This window comes from Barbatula barbatula (genome assembly GCF_947034865.1).
Source record: "Barbatula barbatula genome assembly, chromosome: 8".
Taxonomy (NCBI): Eukaryota; Metazoa; Chordata; class Actinopteri; order Cypriniformes; family Nemacheilidae; genus Barbatula; species Barbatula barbatula.
Window position 1 is genome coordinate 14026622 of NC_136771.1, and position 22370 is coordinate 14048991.

The window sequence follows — 22370 nt, forward strand, 5'->3', positions numbered from 1 at the left end:
ATCCTGCTCTCCCGGAAGAATGAAAAGTTTTATACCGCTATGTTATTTAAGATTTTGAAAATAAAGAACCTTAGAAAATATCTTATTCTATTAATTGTGCTGAGCAAATGGCTCAATACTGTATGATTATATTCAGATGGTTTACGTTAAACTAAAGTGAAACACATTTTTTACAATAGTATTACCAAAAAAAACTTTTTTTAAACATTTTGTCTTTACATTATAACTGTCTAGACCTTTTTGTTATTTACAAGTGTGCCTATTAAATAGTTATATTTGATAATGTTTCGGCATAGTTCTTTCTAAGGCCTTCAACCTCATTTTGGACTCAAATACATTGTAACGTATGCTCTGTGAAGACTCTAGGCATACTCTCTGTGGAAAATCTAAAAGAAAACAATGGCTTCGAATTTAATTGGAAATTTGTCTTCTTATTAATTAATTATTAAAATATCTTCATTGCAAAATAGTTTCATTTTGTTTATCTTTAATGTTAACATGGGTTTTTATATTTTAAAACCCAGAAAACATTTGACCATATTAACCCGATTTGTGAGTATTGAGTAGTATTTGTGATGGGTTGATTACATTTTATTTATTTTTCATATTACATATTTGATCCCAAATGATGAATGCGACAGTTAATAATGTGGTTAATCAAAGCACCACTGGTAACAGCCATCTGCAAGTTACTACTGTTACTATGTTACATTCACTTCTCTTAATTGAAAATGTCAATACTTATATTTTACACATTGTATTCCAAATAGCGAATTTGGCATTGATTAATGCTGAACCTCAAAGCAGCACTGACAACAGCGATCTGCAAGGTACTAATGTATTATGTTATATTCACCAGAAGTGGAAAGAAACAAATTACATTTACTTGCGTTACTTTAATGAGTTCTTTTTTGTGTACTTGTACTTTTTAAAGTAGCTTTTAAAATCTGTAATTTTACTGGTAGATACGTATGATTTGTGTGGTGAATTGTTCTTCGTTATATTTAAAATCGTATCTGTTATGGAGAAAAATTAAATGAAACATTGAAAGGAAAAAACGTGACCGGAAACTACTCCAGGCACGAGTATGAGTTTGCGCCAATACCAGAAGAGCGATGGACATGGAGAAGTTAGATTTCGGTAGTGCACCTGTCCTAAAGGTGAAACCCCATCGAAACCTGGCTACTGAAGACAATGAAGTCAGCCCCTGGACATATTTAAGCAACCATTTCAGCTTCAAGACAGGATTATGGATGTTGTGCAAACTGGGATCTTGTAAAAAATCCTTATGTTTATTTATCTCTTCAGCCAGAGGAACCCACGATCTCTGAGTGCCTTCTGGACAGCTCTTCTTGGATGATGGAGCATCCCATACAACTCAACCTATCCAAAACACATCTCCTGGTTATACCGGAACACCCATCAATTGAACATCACCTTACCATTCAGATAGAATCCTCAACTATAACACCCACCAAGTCTGTGAGGAACCTGGGGTGATGTTTGACAAACTGAAATTCACCTCCCACATCATAGCAACCTCTCGAACTTGCAGGTATGCTCTACAAAATCAGGCCGTTCCTGTCGGAGCATGCCTCTCAGCTGCTACTCCAAGCTCTGGTTATATCAAGACTACACTTCTGCAACACTATACTGGCGGACCTTCCAACCAATGCAGTCAAGCCCTTGCAAATCATACAGAATGCAGCTGCATGCTGGATTTGGAGATCGTTTGAAGCTGATAGATGGAGCAGCCGTCAGAGCGCTAAAAGATGCCAGACATGATTCGCACGCGGTGAGTGAGGCAATGTGTGAGCACGTGCTTTAGTTCCGCCACCCTCCCCCCCTACACGCGTCGCTATTATTTCAAGGGTGCGATACTATTTTGTAAGTACTCAAGATAAACACGATATACAGAAACTGTGTAAGTTGGGCCACGTGAAGTTATAGACCAGCAATTCCTAGTGGTCAAGTGACACCAAGTGTGCTTTAAGTTACAATCAAGTCATAAACACCTGGATTAAATGGCTTTATTATCTGTTTACAAAAGAAACATTAACTGCTCACCTGTAGGATGCGTTGAATGATAACAGGTGGTGCAATAAAACTAGACATTCTGTTTAAAACGTCCATGGTGAGTTCTTTCAGCACTACGAAAGGAGAGAACATTATGACTGCTTGAGAGCTGTTCTGAAGTTTCTCTGGATAAACAGTTAGCGCTTGTTTGTATCTCACTTTTAATTATGTGTCTGTCATCTGGACTTTTATGAAGTTTCTGTGGTGACATCATTGCCTCCAGGAGATAAAACCAAAGAGTCTAAACACATAGACGCAAGAACACACACACACACACAGGGAGAAAAACAACATTAAAACTGGCGAATTATAGACAAATATATCAAGTTGTTAAACAACAGAACTTAACTTGTAATACTACAGACTAAAACTAACACACATACCTCTCTCTGTTGCAGGTTGAGGATGTACGAGCTTCTCTGACACAAAGCAATGACGTCATACAGAACTTCCTCCACTATTTGCAACAGGCTCTGGACTTCACTAGTGTTTTTCTCATATCTGGGCCTGTCTGCTGCTGGGCCTTTCAGGAAAAGTTTGTGCAGTTTGTCCTTCAGGGTCTGAGAAGCAGTATCAACGAGATCAAGAGCAAAGAACCATGTGGTTCTTAAGTGAGGAAATTATGAGAGAACTATAGGTGTTTTCACACCTAGCTTCTTTGAAACCTAGTGTATTTTGTCAAGTAATCTATAATAAAAACAGAATTGCTCATGGTGTCATTGCATTGAAGCCACCGCATCGCCATATTGGTATGCCCAAAGATTTGACTGAATTAACATCCGGCATAGGTCTTTAAACTAACTGCCTATAACATATTAGTCAAACTAAAATTGTAAAGACATCTAACAATTTTTCATAAGAATGCTAATTGTGAAATGTGGCTGTCTCCTCTCCCCCTCCCTCTCTAGTATGGGGACTTCTTGCTAACAGCTTAGCTAACAGCTTAGCAATTAGATGTCTTCTGTATCAGTAGTCACAGGTAATTGTAGATTATCTTTGATATTTTTAAGAGGTGATGATTGTCTGAATATGTTTTGAAAAGTTGCCATGTAAAAGTGACCAACAATTTAATAATTTAAGCCGTGTTTCAAAACAAGACATAAAATTACTTTTTAAAAACAAAAGATGTGAAAAGATGTGATTCAATTATTTTGACACTGAAAGATTTTTAAGTGACATAATTATTGACTAGAGGTACTTTAAAAACTCCAATTAATACAAATGTACACAAATGGAGGTAGATTATGAATTTCTTGTTTCAGCCTATAATTTTCATTTCGGTGCATCACTAATTTTAACATTCATAATCAAATAAAATTCACTAAAGCACATCATAAAAACAGTTTCCCCTGGGGTGTGATGCACTCTAACCTGTAACAGCAGTTCAAAGGCTCCATGTAAATTGCCCTTCTTCTCCAGCAGATAGGCTGTGGCCTCATGCAGCTTGTGTTTTTCTGTTATCTGTAATTAGACAGTTAAGAGTTAAAACAGTTATGACTGTCAATCGTGTTGCAGCCAAATTGAAGATTATATAAATTATCTTCAACAGGATGCAAATAATCACTAAACATGAAAAGAACCAAGTTTTTTCACTCTAAAAATATAAAAAACAATAAAAATATGTAATACAAAATATAATAATTTTAAAAACAACCCGAATAACCTTTGATAATTGGTCAAATAAATATATAAGAATGATTTTCAACTTAAAAGGATATATCAATGTTACACAGATTAAGACCACAATCATTTCTGTGCATCATTCCTCTATAAAAATGCGATTGAAAATGTGCCCAATGGAAACAAAATCCCAACCATGTTTCCCAACCAAAAACTAATAAATAAACAAACATATGTGCATACTTATTTATAATTAAAACAAGTTAAATCCAAGCAGTCATGACATGGTAAACAAGAGAGGTCAGACATGTGATTGAAAGTTAAAAAGTTGCACCACTTTAGGAACAAATCTAACCTTCTTTATTTGTGTCCTTCAAAATATAGTGGCCTATATTTCTAGTCTGCGTAGTCGAACACACATCTTGGCAGTTGGCATAGCATCATTTAAAGTGAGCTACATGTTACAGTATCAACACTTCAATTTCAGGGTCCAAAGACTTACAGTACTCTTTAAGAAAATATATTTTTCTCTAAATTATAAACTATATAAACTAGCAATAAATTACATTATTTAATATACATTTGGAAAAACATAGACTGGTATATTAATTGAAAGAATATATACAATATATGGAAAAATACATAAATAATTGTCACTTTACATATATTAAGAAATAGATGCACTTGTATTATTATAGTATGTAATGTATTGCACTATATATTTTTGTTTTTTAATAGGATAACTTTTTTTAATCGATATTAAATCTGCATTAACTCTTTAACCCCGCCAGTCTTTAAAAAAAAGTTGCCAACCAGGGCCTGCATTTTCTATATTTTCACTAAATTTTGATGGCTCATAGTACATTTTCGGTAATAAATGTATAGAGAAACAATTTCAGACAAAATAAACTGTATAATTCTATATTCATTTGTTCTTTTTTATCACCCCTTAGATGTGGGTAGGTTTCTTCAAAAATGCATCACTTTGATAAAACGGCTGATAATAAAACAAATTTTGGTCAAAGACTCTACACAGATAAGACTCAAAACAATCATTAAAAACAGAAGAAACATATACATTCTAGGTTCAGACTTTTTTCAAAGGTGTCTAACAGTTCCACCTGCTGTTAACAGTACAAACACCAATTGGCGTTGGGCTTGTGATCAGAAGGTTGCCGGTTCGAATCTCAGTGCCAACAGGTCATGACTGAAGTGCCCTTGAGCAAGGCACCTTACCCCTGATTGCTCTGCAGTAATGTGCTACTGTAAAAAACTATTTGTAAGTCGCTTTGGATAAAAGCGTCTGCCAAATAAATAAATGTAAATGTATGCAAAGAATGACATTTGCACTAAATTACCTATAGCACGAAATTGTTTTCAAGATATTTGATATCAAAATACATAACTTTAAATGTACATATTTTTTTTTATGGAAAGATGATTCATATACCAATTAGATAATGTTGTAATTTTAATGTGTGCAATGATTTGAATACAATTATTCAATATATATTCTCTATGGTGTTGCTTTAAATGTATGTTTTTGTATGTACATGACATGTTTCTGTGTTTTGAGCACCCCTTTAAAAAGTTTGGATATTCCACCCCTGTGAACATTTCATGGATAGAGAAAACCTTCCACAACTGGGGGGGGGGGGGTGTAGGGCATGCTCCGCGAAAAATAAAGATTCTACCAAATGTTTTCACCATGCTGATAGGTCAGATGTCAATATTCGTTTTATAAATCTTTTTAAAGCATTGCTTTCTTTTTAAAACATAGTTTTGCATAGGTAATAGTCTCATAACTTACCATATGAACGGGCATATTAAAAAAAAAAGTTCGAGAAGAGCCCTCCCTTTCTCAATTTTTCATTATTGCTTCTGGTTTGTACATTAAAATTCCCAGAAAAAAATATCAACAGATGGTTCAACATATTTGTAATAAACATCTATTTTAAGCTTCTTCTAAAACATTTGAAGACAGAGTAGGATAAAAAGAGTATGCTCGAAAGGAGCTTATATAGTAGCTTCATTATTAACAAAATATGAAGTGCTATGCAAAAGCTATCATGACTGACCAGGTCACAATTTCAAGCTTTCCCACATCTCAGACCCAAACACAAAGTATGAAAAAAAGTAACGGGCATAGCTTGCGGAGAAAACGGGGCATGCCCCAAATTGGCTTAAATATTTCACTACGGATTAAGCACAATAAATAATTTTAAAATTAATTTTTGAATGTTATTATACATTTAAAAACGTTAATTTCATTATTTATGCCGTCTTCGTTTGGGGTGTACACTCATGGTCTAGAGACCCCAGGCAACAATGTCATTAAAATAAATGATTTTAACAAATGTTATTTGCTCTGTTTATGAATGATTTTGCTCAAAATTTGTGCAATTTTTGAGGATTTATGATATGTTTTAAATGAACCAGGAATGGAAATGATAAAGAACCATGGGAACAACAGGACAGAAACTACAGAGATGCATTTGTGGCTGGACAAAGGTAAAACCAGACAAAGGTCTTAAAATACACCAGGGCAGGAAGAAGAGCATGGGAGAGAACTCCCTGGGCGACTACCCAGCCACAGCAAGCAGTAGAAAGGAAAATGGATGGAAGAAGACCTAAGATACATTGACCTTTATTCCTACAACAGAGTGGGCAACCATTGACTCGGATCTCGTAAAGCTATTAGCAGGCCATTAAGGAGATGCTGCAAGAAAACTGGAGAAGGTGATGGAGATCATCTACACCTATGGGGTGGAGAGATTTGGAGTTAAAAGCAAGAACCCAAGGTCACAGAAGGAGACGACGGGCCAGCCTAACTCCTGGACCGAATGGTACACCTTCCAGGCTCTACAAGAAAGTCCCTGGAGTGTTGAGGTACCTTTGGAGATTAATGGCTTTGGCATGTAAAAAGCAGGTTATACCAAAGGTCTGGAGAAGGGCAGATCTTTTCTGATCCCCAAGGAGAAAAACTCCTTAACTATTGTCCAGTTTCACCAAATTAGCCTCTTGAATGTGGAAGGTACATTTTCTTCAGTGCTGTGGCCAATAGACTGATCAAGTACAATGCATACAGCATATTGCAAATTAATGATTGCCACAGCACTCTACCTTATCAACGAGGCATAATAATTACACCAATCCCTAAAGATTCACAAATAATTTGCCCAATCTGTCTAACCAGCTCAGCGCACCTATAGTATAAAAATACATGAACTTGGTGAAATGACTAGCATGGAAAATGACTATGAGCGCTATATTCTCTAATACAGATATTGCTACACCCATTAAATTAAAATAGATTAGAGGTCTTTAGAATCACATGAAAAACTCTAAAAGCTGCCTGGGCTGAGCATCTATGCATAATTATAGAAAATAACCAAAACAAACCGAGAAGGTGGGAAAGATTTGCTTGTTTCCAGCACCTATAAATTCACTCCTCTACGTTCTATACAATTCCTCTGCGATGCCTCATTTGAATACCATGCTGGAACCATCACCAATCCATTTAACATTTGTTTTGTCGCCATCTAAGCCAACTGGGCTTTATCTTTGAATGAATTGAAATGCTCATGTCAGATTTCCTGAACACACCACTGGTTGTTTTCTTTTTACACTGGTTATTCTTAGTGACTTTAACACCCACATTGACAAACCACAAGCAGCTGGCTTTCTTTCCTCACTTGACCTCCGTATAAATAACCCCCAAACCCACAAAGGAACAACAAAACACATTTCTTTACCCCGTTACTGCATCACAAATAATTGGTTACTTCCCTGAACGTCTCATACCGTTTCTATATTCATTTGACTACAGTAACTTATTTCACTCTACCCAACCACACCTAGCTCTGTATCTTTCTGATGCAACATTCATTATCTCTCTCCCACCTGCTTTGCACCGATGAGGTCTGCCTCCTTCGCTACCCACCCCACTTATTTAGACAATATTTTCTGAATGTAAGGTCTATGCTTGATGCAACCTGGTTCACATTGAAAAGAGAGAATTATGTATTTCATGTTCTTGAATTACTTTTCAATTAACATTTGTGAATGTTGTAACATGTATTTATGGATTAGTGAATCTGCATTTGCAAATCGTCACAACGTGTGTGGATTGCTTTGAATTTGTGTGTGGTATTTTTGAGACTGTCCTGGCGCGCTGAGATTCAAGCGTAACTCTTTTTAAGGATGACCTTGTCATGATTCTGCCGCCTATGTCATGTTTCTCTTGGTTTAGTGGCAGGATCATGACAGAGTCTCATGTCTTGTGTGGAGAGAGGCAGTTACTGCCTTCCATACACTCTCTCCGGTCTCGTCTCTGTTCCCATTCTCTAGTTTCCTCGTTATTGATTCATGCCCTACATCTGTTCCCCTCTTGATTTATAGCTTTTTGACAATAGATGCTGCATACTAAATTCTGTGAAGATCGGTCAAACTGTCTTGCGGGAGTTTGAAAAAGTAGGTTTCTCGACAAATGCAATGAAAAATTTGTTTGTAGGATGGATGGGTCCAAAGCTATAGGCAAAAATGTATGTGGAAGTTTGGAATATTGGTGGCGTTATGGAGTTTGGGTTACAGACTCTTTATCTGCCTTTGTAACAGTTCAGACTGTCCTCTAGTAATAAAGTCGTTTATATATGATGTCATTTTGTATTAAACGTTGATTTAGTTAATTAAGTGTGTAGATTGCCTTGTAACTGAGTTGTTAGTCAACGCTTGCTTTCTTATATTAAAACTGGTGTTTGTTAGTAATCGGAGGATGAATGATGTGATAAATAATCAATAAGTTAAAACAACAAAAAATAACGAGTCTGATTATGAAACGATCGACTAATTTTAAATACAGTTCGTAGTCAGTGGGTCCTAAAGTTACCCTCGCGATCAGCCAGCAAGGGATCCCACAGATTAGTTTAAACAAACTGCAAATAATCTGTGTCCACAGGGTGTCTCTCTAAAACATGTAGCACACGGTCGCTGGAGAACTTAATGCTTCAGCAACTCCTTAGGAGTTAAGAAAATATGTTAAACATATAAGATGAATGTGCAAATTATTCAAAATATTTTTTTTTCAATTCAACATGGCGGATAGGAAGTATGGTTGAATATGACTTTGTTTGATATCAAAGTACTTGGATTGAGCCAACAAATATACTAATTTAAATCGGATGACATTGTTACATTTTTTCATATTTTTGAATATGAATTTTAATAAATGCATTAAATCTATCATCTAAAGGTAAAAGTGAACGCTGCCCCTTTAAAGTCGTTAGCGGTAGTGCAGTTGCACGTGATTTCGTGCCAGTTTGCTGCGTAACAGTGTCGTTGTCTGAGGTGGAAGATGTCGGACTCGGAAGAAGCGATTGGCTGTTTTAACAAATGGAAATATTCCATTTACTTCACTTTTTTGACACAGACAGACAAGAACATTGCGGTAAAATATAAGCTATGCCCTGGGGAGAAAAACTATCGGCCGCTGTCAATAGCATGAGTAATCTACTGAAGCACCTGACTAGGCAGCATAGATGAACACTTTTAAGTGATCCACCATGTTCATCGTCATATAACAATGCGGCAGCCCCTGCTAAGCAGGCAAAACTGACTGGATTTTACATTGGCAGGGCAGAAAGTGTCTGAAGATGAGCTTAAATATTTTTATTGCAGGCTACATAGTAGAAGAGATGCTATCGCGTACTGTAGAATCTCCATCTTTTAGGCGCATATTACACAAAATACCTATGTGTGGCAAAAAAGCAGCTCTTTAATCGAAGGATCGAAACTCTGCTGAAACAGAGGCAATGGAATATTTGAAATCTGCAGGGTCTGAGCTGGGTGTTCTTAGACAGTTTCCCAGAATTAAGGCCATTTCACTGAGGTACAACACAGCCACACCATTGGAAAGGATTTTAGCCTGGGCAATCTTGTGCTCACTCCCAGAAGGAACAGACTGTCAAGCAATCGTTTTGAGAGTCTAGCATTAATGAGATACAATATTTTTTTCACAAACAAGACAGCATTGTCAACCGAGTAGTACAAATGAAATGAAATTTGCTGAAAAACATGTCACTGCATACAGTAGGCATGAACTATGGTGCTTACTGCTTTGAAAAGAAGAAAAAAAATTCAGCTTGATATTTTGCAGTAATTGTATATTTTTTGTTATTCAGATATGTTTGAGAGCTATTCTGGTCGTTAACTAAAGGTTTCAGTCAAGTAGAAATTAGTTCATTTCGTAAAAACACATGGCTGCATACATTATGTATGAAATATGGTACTACATTGCTTTGAAAGTAAGTTTCATGTTTAGAGCTTATACATGTCACGTTTAACTTTTCTTAAGTTAAGCTTTTTTTGTCATTCATACATGTAACTGAATAATTATATATTTTTAATTCAGAGATTTTGCAGAGATATTATGTCTGTTGACTAAAGAAGGTTACATTTAAGTATTAAAGTATGTTTTAATAAAGATAAAATTTTTTAAAAAGCTTAAAGACTAAACTATTCCATGTTTGAGTAAGCGCTAATGCACAGGTTTCTCAACAAATGCAATGAAACATTTGTTTGTAGGATGGATGGGTCCAAAGCTATAGGCAAAAATGTATGTGGAAATTTGGAATATTGGTGGCGTTATGGAGTTTGGGTTACAGACTCTTTATCTGCCTTGGTAACAGTTCAGACTGTCCTCTATGTGTGTGCTAAACATGGTGAGGAAGAACATCCATGTAGAAGAGCATCCAAATGCCCCCAATAATGCCCCCAATCAGTCTACTTGCAAACCGTTGAACCACTTTATTGGTTTAAAAAGGTTCCATAACAACAGTTTAATATGTCCCTAGTCGCGGGTAAGTTTTTATAATAAATGAATATTTGTTTAAGGAATAAAATCTTCTTTCCACCACAGCAATAACACCATGAAGTTCAATATAACATATTATAATAACATTAAACAGTCTTCATTTCACATATCCCCAAGTAAAACAAAATGGTAAACATTTTTAACGCGCAACAACACGTGTTATTACATTAACCTGCTTTAATATAATATTTGTTTTTCAATTATTTGAAATCAATTATTTTTTATTTTAAGCTCATTTACAAAGATTACCATGCGCAATCATTTTACACTAAAATATGCTACTTGTGCATCAGTAAAAAAACATATACAGATCACATTGTTGATGCAGGAGTGGACAGTTTGCACCAACTACTTCAATAATACATTTTACATATTAAAACACCGTAATGACCTCTCATTTAAATGACAATTTTTTTTCGTTAAGGTCGATTTCTTCCTGCAGCAGGTAGTGGGTATGGATGGGGGTTGTGTGAGCAGCAACAAAGAGCTGAATATCTCTTTTAAAGTGCAGGCTTCAGATAACTGGTAAGTCTACCCTACATTGCAACATTCATTTAAAAAAATCGCTGGTAAAATCACAATTAAACAAGATATTTCCGATCATAAATCAAACCTGCTATACCATACATTTAGTTTCATGCGCATAAACTGTGCTAGAAATCACTGTTTTAATACGGCTTCTGATATTAAAGATGTTCCGCCGCAGAGACGCTTCTAAAGGATCTAATGTAGATCTTTTAAGAATTCTTCCCACTCCCTTGTAACTTCTAAGAGTAATTTTCCTAGTAGCATACCTATTCTTTCATTCAAGTACAGTTTTTAAATTTATACAGTCTTTAAACCTCTTGCAAGTACGGTGAAGTCTTTGCTTTAACACAATTAATTATTAAAATATTCTTAAGGCTATTTAAGATTCAGATTATTTCATCATCAAAGATCAAATTAATTAGATTCAGTTGGAGAAATAGGAGCCCTGAAGCCAAGTGATACCTGGACAATTCTTCTGCAGAAAGAATATGCCTTTTACTTTAATGCGTAATGTCAAAATCACAAAAAAAGCTTAAAGAGAGAGAGGATATCCCTAGACACCCTCCCTCCCCAAAGGATTTCATTAACCAATATGTGTGAGTGTGGTTTACTCATACCTGTATGGTCTCATCTAGCCGGTAATCCTGAGACGTCTTAAGGAAGGTGATGACTTGCTGAGGGCAGAATTGACACAGCAGGTCCACTAACAGCTCATTAAGATATGGTCCAACTTTCATGACATCCTGAGGATTCAGACCCTCTCTGGAGCTATAGATTGAAACAGAATGGTTGATGAATGATCGATGTAGGTTTAATCAAAATGTAAATACAAAAATGTATATATTTTTAACAGTGAGCACTCTCTAACTATCCAGACTTGTTCCAGGCACATAAAGGGCTTTCCAAGCCAGCAGGGACGATTGCATAGTTTCGGAATTATTTGCTGAAACCCATGGAGCAGGGTCATTTACAATATATCTCAAGTTCTAACCAAAAATTGAATATTTAGGAATACAGAACAATTTCACCATTAATAGATTTTTATTGATGAATGCATTGTGTATATGCATTTCTTTCAGCAAAGTAATACAAATATTTGTAATGTCTAGTCATTAACGTAATCACCTTAGTTTTGAGGCAGTGTCAAATTAAGCCAAGTTATTCTGTCTCATGAGGACAAACCCCTGTCCAAATGCAATAAAAGCATTTAAACTATACTTCATTGATAAAAAGGGCCATTTTAATGACTAATCTAACCTTGCTATTTTAATTAGTTGAAAAGACTTATTCTTTATGTTTGCTACAATATGCTAGGTTAAAATTTATAGAATGCTGATCTGTTAAATAGTAATATTTTAATAACCTTTATATACCTGGAGTGTGCACCTGGAACTAGGAAAAGTATCGGATCGGGACTCAGATCGGCAGATATTGAAAATAAAAGGAATCGGATCAAGGGCACAAAAAGTGTGATCGGGACATCCCTAGTAGCTACACAATTTAACAACTTATTATTTAAAATAAACGACTACTTCTTCTTCATTCACTGGGCATCATTTGGGTAGCACCGACACGGTTTATTACCTGGGGTCCAGGAGGCACATCAGAAACTGGAAAACCAAATATTCATCCTGCAGACACAGAGTTAAAATACAATTAAAAGAAATGTTGAAGTTTGTTGTCATGTGAAATTGCAACCTCATTATGAATATAAAACAGTTACAAACCTTGATTTTAAAATTGTCTTTGTAAATGCTAAAATGAACAAGAAACTTGGACTAATAAGTGCAGTAGAAGGATTTTTAATTGTTAGTTAATGGATAAAAGTTTTTTTTAACAAATACAATCTTTCTGTAAAGTGTTACCTAAGACCCAACTTTTGTTTTCCTTTATTCTCCTTTATGTACTCAACCAGAATAATCCTTCTGCCGTCGCAGTCTCCGCAGCGATACTTCTTTAATGTGTATTGACTCTCGTTTACCACTGAGTTGCAGTCTATTCACAGATCTTTACTCAACTTTGTGTTGACGCGTCAAGCTCATTGCCTCACTCAGCAGACCGTCAAGAGTTAAGAGGTTTAGGCGTAAAAGACAAACACTGTCTACAATATCAAACACTGTCTACAATATCAAAGTTGGAAGAACTTAAATCCACAGACACTGATAGTTATATTTAATACTAATCATAAATACATCATTCCATTTAACAAGGGTTAAAACATTTTATTTGCTCTATTCATTAAATAAATGTTTTAATAGGTTTGAATCATTTTCAATATATAATAATTGTGTAGGGACAATTGTTGATTTCTTTATTTATTGATGGGTTGGATACTGATCTTAATGTTGTCTCAGATGTTGGTGTTGGTCTTCCTTTAAAACCGAATGTGCTCTATAATTTTGTTTGATAATCAGCATATATCCCCCATATAGAATAAATACCACTGCAAACACAGCTATGTTTCTCCGAGGATTAAGTTATAAACATTCAAGTATACATATTGGTAGCAAGGTTCACATACATTGGGGATATGTTGTCATACATCAAGAAGTGTCTCTGCACAAGGCTTTTTCATAATGTCAGGTTTTTTAATGTACTTTTAAATGTGGCAACCGCAGCAAGTGCGAGTTCAGAAACAAGCCCTGTTCTCAAAATGGTATTGTACCATTGTTTACACATAGCTGTGTTTGCAGTGGTATTTATTCTATATGGGGGATATATGCTGATTATCCAACAATATTATAGAGCACATTCGGTAAATAATGTAAATAATACCGTAAGCATTTTGGACACGTAAACAACAGTGCGTTTAAAGCCAATACGGGCATGTTTAATACGTCCCTAGTCGAAGGGATGGAACTTTTTTAAAACAATCAAGCTCTTCAACAGTTTGCTTGTATAAAGACAGAAAAGACGGGCATGGTGATTTTCTATTATAAGCGTGTGTTCTTATATCCTTCAGGGATATGCAGTCGCTTTAGACTGGCAGAAAACATTATGCTTATTTGAACCTCTGTGATCATAAACAACAAGTTTGTTCTAATGATTAAATTGTAACTTTACTATGTTCTGGATTTGGCTCATTCTCCTGCCATAATGCTTTTTTTGTTGTATTATAAACGTGAATAACTCTTTGTTTTAATCTTTAATGTGTTGCCTCCTGTCTTATAATATGGAAATTTTGCGAACTAGTTTCACATGTAAATGTTTTTTAACTGCTGCCCTTCGCCATCTGGGCACTCAACACAGCGGTATGGGCGTTTTGGTTGACTACCTACTGTAAATGACACAAAACAGGCATTTTGAGTTTGGAAATTTCTAAAGAATTACTTCCTGCAGTGACCACTTAGCGCAGTTACGTCATGTGCAAACAACCTTTTGGAATAAAATACATGCAGATTTAAACTTTCATTCCTAAAAGATCACCCTTGCTTAACACTTCTGGAATGTGTGTGATAACAGCTAGGCCACTTTTATTTAGTGGAACTTCTATAGGCTTCTCATACACTTTTTGACTAGTTTTTCAATAAGTCATAATTGCATTTAAAATAAGTAATGTTTAGCCACTTCAATATTTTATAGCTAAGAATTAAGTTGTGTAAATAAGAAGGTCAAAATGTAATGATTTGACTATGTTATTCATGACCATAAGAACTCTGCCTTGATAAAACATAATATATATAGGAGAGAGGGACTAATGATTCATACCTGCAGATCTGTAACGATAGACTGCACTTTGTCTGAAAAGTGTACCGCTATTAACTCTGTTGTCTTAATTGGGTTAATGATGACCAGATCCTGCAACAGAGAAATCATAATAAGAACCAGTTTGAAATCATAAAATCAACTAATCTCGTTTCATCAGAGCAGTATTACTTAAGCAATAAGGTAGGAAAGGCTGTGCTTGAATAAATCATGACTAAAGGGCGTTGCTGGACACAAAGAAGAGAGCCTGCAACTAGCCTCAAGTACATTAATGCGTTTCTAAAATGGTTACCATACAATACAAATATTAAAGTTAAAAAATATGTCAATGCAACTTTCACAGAGTTAAATCACTTGAAGCCTTCCTTTTGCTGGAAATACAGACCCTCGTCGACTGTGAACAGCAACATAATTTTTGTTTAATTTGCTAAGTGTGTTTTGTGAATAATATAACGCCACACAGCTCAGCACCAATCAGAATCATGTCTGCAACTAATACTTTTATAAGTCTATATATTTTAAACTAAAAAGAAGCCAAATTCTGTTGCAGGAAGTCATTTATACAAAGAACATTTATTGAACAAGGTAGTTCTGAGACAGAGTTCTGATCCGTGCTAGGAAAGAAGTCATTTGAGGCCTCTTTTTGACTCACCTTGATGTGTTGTAGTGTTTTCACCCGCACAGACTGTTTCTCATCGGAGGTGTAGCCCGGCATAGATAGGAAGGTATGTATGTAGTTAAAGAGCTCTTCCTGGAGTAGAATATAGAGATTCAAAACACAAATACAAGGAGTGACAGGAAAGAGAGTAAAAATTGGGAATTGAATACCTTTCTTAAAGGGTCTTTAAGATAGCAGTCTACAACTCTGTCATAATGGTGTTTTCTGTCATACATAAACTCACAGACTTGGTAACTAAAAACAGTTGGAAAAAGAAAAAACAACATTAGGATACCATTTTTTTGTTTAGCCAATAGCTCCGACATTCATTTAACAGTTACCTTGTGATTTTTAGGACTATTATAAGCTTATTGTTTAGATAATTCCCATGATATAAAGTATATGTGAACCTCACAAAAACCTCAGGAGTCATGGCACGCATCAAAATAAAGGACTTTACCAAGTATATTTTAACTAAGGAAAATATTCGATTTTTGTCTAAGATCAATTTAATTCATGATAATTACAAAATTATCATTAGGCATGGCAAGTTTATTTATATAGCACATTTGATACACAAAAAGGCAATTTAACACGTTTCACACAATAATGGTTGAAAAAGTAAAATAGAATATATATTACCCAAAACATCTTTAAAATGTAAACAATTTAAAATCACAAATATGACTTAGGGATTTAAATGACAATAAAATGAAATAAAATTGATTTAAAATGTGTGTAAAAAAAATATTAAACTGCAGTTGGTATGAACCAGCACAGTGCACAGAGGTATGTGGCATGTGCACAGATAAGGCTCATCCTGTCTAATCCATCTAATACATATTTGAAGTCCAAGACATTTGGGCCAGAAAGAGAGGGCTAGCATTTGCCTGCACTTAATCCGTGCACACAGTAGCATTTCATCTTTTATAAATCAGATTTTGGCCAAATGTATTTTGGAACAAGAAAACATAACCCATATAGCTACAACAACATTGTAACATGTTGATCAAAACGGTAATGTTGCTTTTTAAATGAGGATGGACAAAATGCACATTTGCTGATCAAAAACCCCGTAATGTTAACCTTAACTGCATTTGAGTTCAACACAAAGCTACTGGGTGATCCTTGTCATATATCGTAATATTATATATTTTTAATATATGATTGATGATCTACTTATTTATTAATCAATTGTAGTGTATGGTCGCATGGTTAATTTGTGTTCACTCTGTAAAAATTTGGATTTGGAAAGGGCTTGAAACCAGCTTTCATAAGATATCAAAACCGGTAATATGTACAATTTCATCATGTGATGGGTTTTCTGAAATGGTACCACTTTTTCTGAATAATGCATTTATTCTTAATGCAATTTATGTCATTCCTTGTGCAGCGTTACAGTATACAATCACGCTCTTGTTTAGTCAAAGCTTTCAAACCATTTAGGCTTTGACGCGTCCAGTATCAAGACATCTAAAGCTGCGTAATGCCGCACAATGCAACGCTACAGCGGTCCTATCTAGTGTAAACAAGGACTAAAGGCTGCGTCACTGAATCCTAGTCAGGATGTGTCAGACAGTGCACCAGTATTACGTTCAAGATTAAGCCGTAAAGCACATTTTGTTAGTATTTTTGTATGCACAAAGCAAAATGGGGAACGAGTCAGATTTGCTCAGAGCGTCAGCTCATAAAGGGGCCGCATTCTTAAACGTGTGTGTATCTTATCTACACATGCTTCTGCTCCACTCATCACTCCTAGGTTACCCCGCTGCACAAATCGGATAATTTCCTCATCACTCTTGATCTCGAACTAAATTCTCACTAAACCTGCTTCCCCACTGGTCAAATTCCGGCGCAACCTATGAACACTCTCTCCCTCTCGCTTATCCTCTGCAGTCTCCCTCCCTCTGAACAGCTACAAAACACATTCATTTCTTCTTTTCTTTTGTTCTTAGATTAACATTAGTGACAGCATCAAATTGCATTTGCATTACATTTAGCAGACGCTAAATCATCTAGGCCATCTCGTGCATCCCCTTCTACCCCCTGGTTAACTGATGTTCTCCGTGAGCATCGTGCCACGCTCAGGTCTGCTAAAAGAAAGTGGCGCTCTGACCCACATTATCATTATCACATAATACAACTGGTACATTTCACAGTCTTCAAAGAGGCCGGCATTACCCCACTACTGAAGAAACCCACTCTTAATCCTGCACTGTTAGATAAATACAGACTGGTATCTCTCCTCCCCTTCATTGCCAAAACTCTTGAGCGTGTTGTATGTAACCAGCTCCCCTCCTTTCTCACAGAGAGCAACCTCCTGGACAGCAACCAGTCTGGTTTCAAAATCGGTCATTCCATCGAGTGAAAGGAATCATGATAAAGATGCCCGATTCCAAAAGATACTCGCAAGACACTCGCTTTACACTTAACTCTGATTACACATTAGACTAAGCAAGTATTTTTTGAACACAAGGGTCTCTTTCATAATAAACAATTTCGACGAGTCTACAGCAGGAACGCATTTTGACATTATCCGCGAAGCGCATAGGTTTATAATTATAATGCTTTAATAATAATTCAAAATGTTTTTGTTTGTATTTTTTTATTTACCAGCTCCATACAGGGTGGTGTAAATTGTCTGCTTTATTCTTAACACTTATGAAGTAAGCTCCAGCATACCCCGGCTCCTACCTCCGGGCCAACACAAGGCCCAAAGTGAACAGTTTCAAAAGGTTACACACGTAACCGTGGTGTACAGAGACAAGAGGAACGAGCATTGTGTAGCTGGCCATGCTACAATGCCAAACAGCTACTTGTCTTAAAAATATTTGCAATATGTACTAATGTGAAGTGAACTAGGGTCCTTACCAGAACCTGTGCACATAATATACTGCCTTTTGACTATAAAGCTAGGGAGCTGGAGTTAGTGATGAGTTTTGGGAACAAGATGGTCTGTTTCTAGAAGATTTCTTACAACTCTGCCTTTTCTGCAAGGTTAAGGAGATGCCCCTCTTCAAATTGAACCACAGCCCCAATCTGCAGCAGTTCCAGAAGTACCTGGGACAATTAATATATCAGCAACATGTGAAGCTTAACAGAATGACTTAATCAAAACACTTAAAAAATACATGCTGTTGTGTTCATACCTGCTGTCTTTCTGTGTGTCTAGAGTCATAATCCGGACTACACAAAAACTCTAGAACCTAAACAAGACAATGAGCAGCAGACAACAGATACATGTATTATTATTACTTTAAATTAAAACTGTAAAAATTACACTGTTATACAAGACAAAATTCTTAAAGCAGTTCTATCATCATTTGCTCTGCAAGGATAAACTTAATTGTGTGTGCTCAGGTTAATTTTTTTATATTTCTATCTAGTTTATAAATAAAAATAATTACTTAAAAAAACACAGATTAAAATTTAGGAACATACAATACAATCCTCAATGTCCATTTAAGAATCAGAGAGTTAAAATGGGTTACATTACTATTTTGCACGTTTCACACTGTACGCTAAAGGGAAATTTTATTCCTTATGTCCCAACCCCTTTACTTTTTGGGCAAGTTATTCCTTTAATCAGTAATGTCAGCATCACTTAAAGTAGTTTTTAAGATTTAATGCTTTCTGGAACGGTTGTATCCTGATTAGTGATGCACGGATGGCGGTTAAATCCGCGGGCGCTGCGGATGATCCGCGGGTCGGGTGGGTCGGGTAATAAAAAATATATTCTGATTAATTGCGGGTGGGTCGCGGGTTGATGAGATCATTCGTTAATAATGCAATTATTTATAACAACATTTCTTTAAAATACGAATTTGTTTTAATAGCAGTTTCAACCAGGCAACCGGCAATTTTGCACTCATGTAAAAGAAATATGCGGGTGTCGACAGTGGAGGGGGGTCCTTTTCTTAATGCAGAAATGGAGGCGGAACAGATCCGGGAGAAACTTTCAGTTAGATGAGTCCTCAGAGGAAAATGTGTTATTCTGGGACAAACAAGACCGCTTATTCCCACGACTGCGGCGCCTTGCTAGGAGAATATTGTGCATTCCTGCAACAAGCTGTGCAAGCGAACGCTCATTTAGTGCGGGTTTTAGAGGTGAGGCAGAATCGTCTGAATCCAGGCACAGTAGATGCTATTCTGTGTTTGCACAGTGCAAAAGAAAGGCCAAGTAGCTAATGCTGAATTGGCACCGTTTTGTTATCGGACTTTGTTCTGTTTTCTGGAAAGAAAAAAGTTCTTTATTGTTACTTTGAATATCTGTTTTAGGAATGTTCCAGTATAATATTTCAAATTATTTGAGCTGTGTTTGTGTGGCCGAAGCCAAACTTTTTGTTATACAAATAAATGTTCATTTAAAAGCATTTTACGATTCATTTTAATATTGGATATTGTCACTGAATCTGATAACATCATGCTTAAAGAAAATAATTAGATGAATTAAAGTGACGATCGGTTGTGGGTCGGGTGCGGATATCTCTATCATAGAAAATTATACGTGCGGGCGGATGGCGGGTGGATAATTGATTTGAAGCAGCGGATGCGGGTGACATTTTACCCCATCCGCGCATCTCTAATCCTGATGTATCCCATCTGACGTTAGACAGTGTAAAATAATGCACCACAGTATATAACACACTTTAACCAGCATAAACCTTCCAATGTGGTAGATATATTTTACGTAAACTGAAAATATTTGAAATATTACACCTTTTAATACATGTCTTCCTGTTATCTTTTACAATTTTATCTCATAGTTCATATTTCATAAAAATGTAAGTATGAAAAGTACTAAAAGTGCTGAAAAGGGAATTAAACAAATAGAAAGAAAAGTCACCTGGTCAAACAGCTTCCGGTTAACAAAGAGGGTGTTATCAGGCTTGGCAAGCTGGCGTGCCAGGAAAGTGAAAAGACAGCCGACCTGCGATGGGGTAAATTCAGAATTGTCCACCATGACCTGAAAAGTAAACACATATAAAATGTTGTGTGTGTATATATATATATATATATATATATATATATATATATATATATATATATATATATATATATAACACTTATATATATATATGTGCAGAAGATGCATAATAATTTGAAACACAGAGTATATAGGACCCTCTGGCCTGGACCTCAGTGTTCGGGCCCTAAATATTTTAAATAAGTTTCCCAATTTTAGTGTCTTTGGTGCGTTTAAAATGTAATATTCATGCAATTTACCAAAAAAAGGGATATGTTTGTTTGCCCGAATAATCTGACAACAGCCACATGGAGATCTTGTCACAGCATCCTTGAGTCTGTCTACTCTGTGCATACAGTACAAAAATCGCACTGAATTATTACATATAATAAAAAAAGGACGGGATGGCCCATGATCAGGTATGAAGATATCACAGCTCTTCAAGAAAATGTACTATTTTTACGTGGGTGTTGCAATGCGATTGGAGATCTACAGTACATGCAAGAGTTAGACATGACAACAAACATGAAAGTAGTAATTCTGAAGCTTCCATTTAAACTCAGAGAAAAATGGAGAACAACAGCATGTTATATCATGGAAAGACAGAAACGAAAAGCTACATTTTCTGATGCTGTAAAGTTCATTGAATACAAAGATAAAATCATTTCAGATCCAATATTTGGGTCTATTCAAAATGTAGAGATAAGAACAACTGGTAAACCAAAAGATGTCTTACAAATGGAAATCACAATCCCAGACAAAGCCTAGGCTGAAAGGGGATAGTTTTGCTACCAGTGTCACCAATGTTGAAAAAACCCTTGTTGGGGAAATCCAAAAGGCAAATGCAGAAAATCCAATCAGCCGATTCAAGAGTAACTCCACCACCTGTTTGTTCTGTTCACAAATCATTGTTTGGAGCAATGTAAAGAGTTTGAAAGGAAGAAACTTAGGGAAAAGGTCAACTTTATAAAGAAAAAAGCTGTCTGTTTTGGTTGCTTACATGTTGGACACATGAGCAAAGAGTGCAAAAGGCACTTGACTTGCAAAGTGTGCAACCAAAAACATCCCAGTGATCTTCACATTCAGTTCAACGAACTCAAAGTTGATAAAGCTGTCAACACAAACTATGAACCATATGTAGGACTAACTAATAACAACATGCTTGTATCTGCCCAAACATGTGGTCATATAGGGGCCGGGGTAGTATTTTTCAGACCTATGCATTATTGGACACAGGCAGTACCTCTACTTTTTGTTCAGAAAGTTTGATGAAAAGGCTTCAACTGAATGTACAAAAGTCAAAAATTAATTTGCTTACAATGAGTCCCGAAACAACAGTCTCAAGCTATGTGGTAAACAATTTGGAGATTTCAAGTCTTTCTGGTAAGGATATTATGGATTACCAGAAGTTTACACACAGAAGCAAATGCCTGTAAGTCAAGCAAATATGGTCAATCATGAAGACCTAGCACAATGGCCATATCTTGATGGTATTCGGATTCCGCACATTCAAGCTGAAGTGGAGCTGTTGATAGGTACCAATGCCTTCAAATTACTTGAACCGTGGGAAGTAGTAAATAGTCAGGGAGATGGTCCCTATGCCATACGTACCCTATCGGGGTGGGTCATTAATGGTTCTCTAGGCAGTTATCAAGATGATGAACATACTGCTAGAGTTAATAGGATCTCTGTTGAAACCTTGGAGTTGCTATTGGAAAAGCAATACATGCATGATTTCAATGAGAAGATGTCAGAGGACGCAGAGGAAATGTCCAGAGAGGATGCAAAGTTCATGGAAATCATGGAGAAATCCGTGACCTTCAAAGAGGGACATTATAGTTTGAAGCTGACTTTCAAAAAAAAAGATATTGCTATGCCCAACAATCTTAACATTGTCAAACAGCGTCTTGTTGGTATACAAAGAAAGTTTGAAAAGAATGTACATT

At 36.0% G+C, this 22370-nt stretch overlaps 1 protein-coding gene across 1 annotated transcript in view; it reads right to left on the reverse strand.

The window, feature by feature from the left end:
* vps8 (VPS8 subunit of CORVET complex) overlaps positions 1-22370 on the reverse strand; it is a 145495-nt gene that overhangs the window by 17323 nt on the left and 105802 nt on the right. Inside the window, exons 28-39 of the mRNA XM_079462308.1 lie at positions 20305-20424; positions 18608-18664; positions 18436-18518; positions 15629-15713; positions 15453-15551; positions 14804-14893; positions 12680-12726; positions 11713-11863; positions 3448-3537; positions 2460-2636; positions 2236-2317; positions 2068-2150 (exon numbers count right to left, since the gene is read on the reverse strand). Of these exons, the coding sequence (XP_079318434.1) occupies positions 2068-2150; positions 2236-2317; positions 2460-2636; positions 3448-3537; positions 11713-11863; positions 12680-12726; positions 14804-14893; positions 15453-15551; positions 15629-15713; positions 18436-18518; positions 18608-18664; positions 20305-20424 (1164 nt within the window). The remainder of the gene's footprint in view (positions 1-2067; positions 2151-2235; positions 2318-2459; positions 2637-3447; positions 3538-11712; positions 11864-12679; positions 12727-14803; positions 14894-15452; positions 15552-15628; positions 15714-18435; positions 18519-18607; positions 18665-20304; positions 20425-22370) is intronic.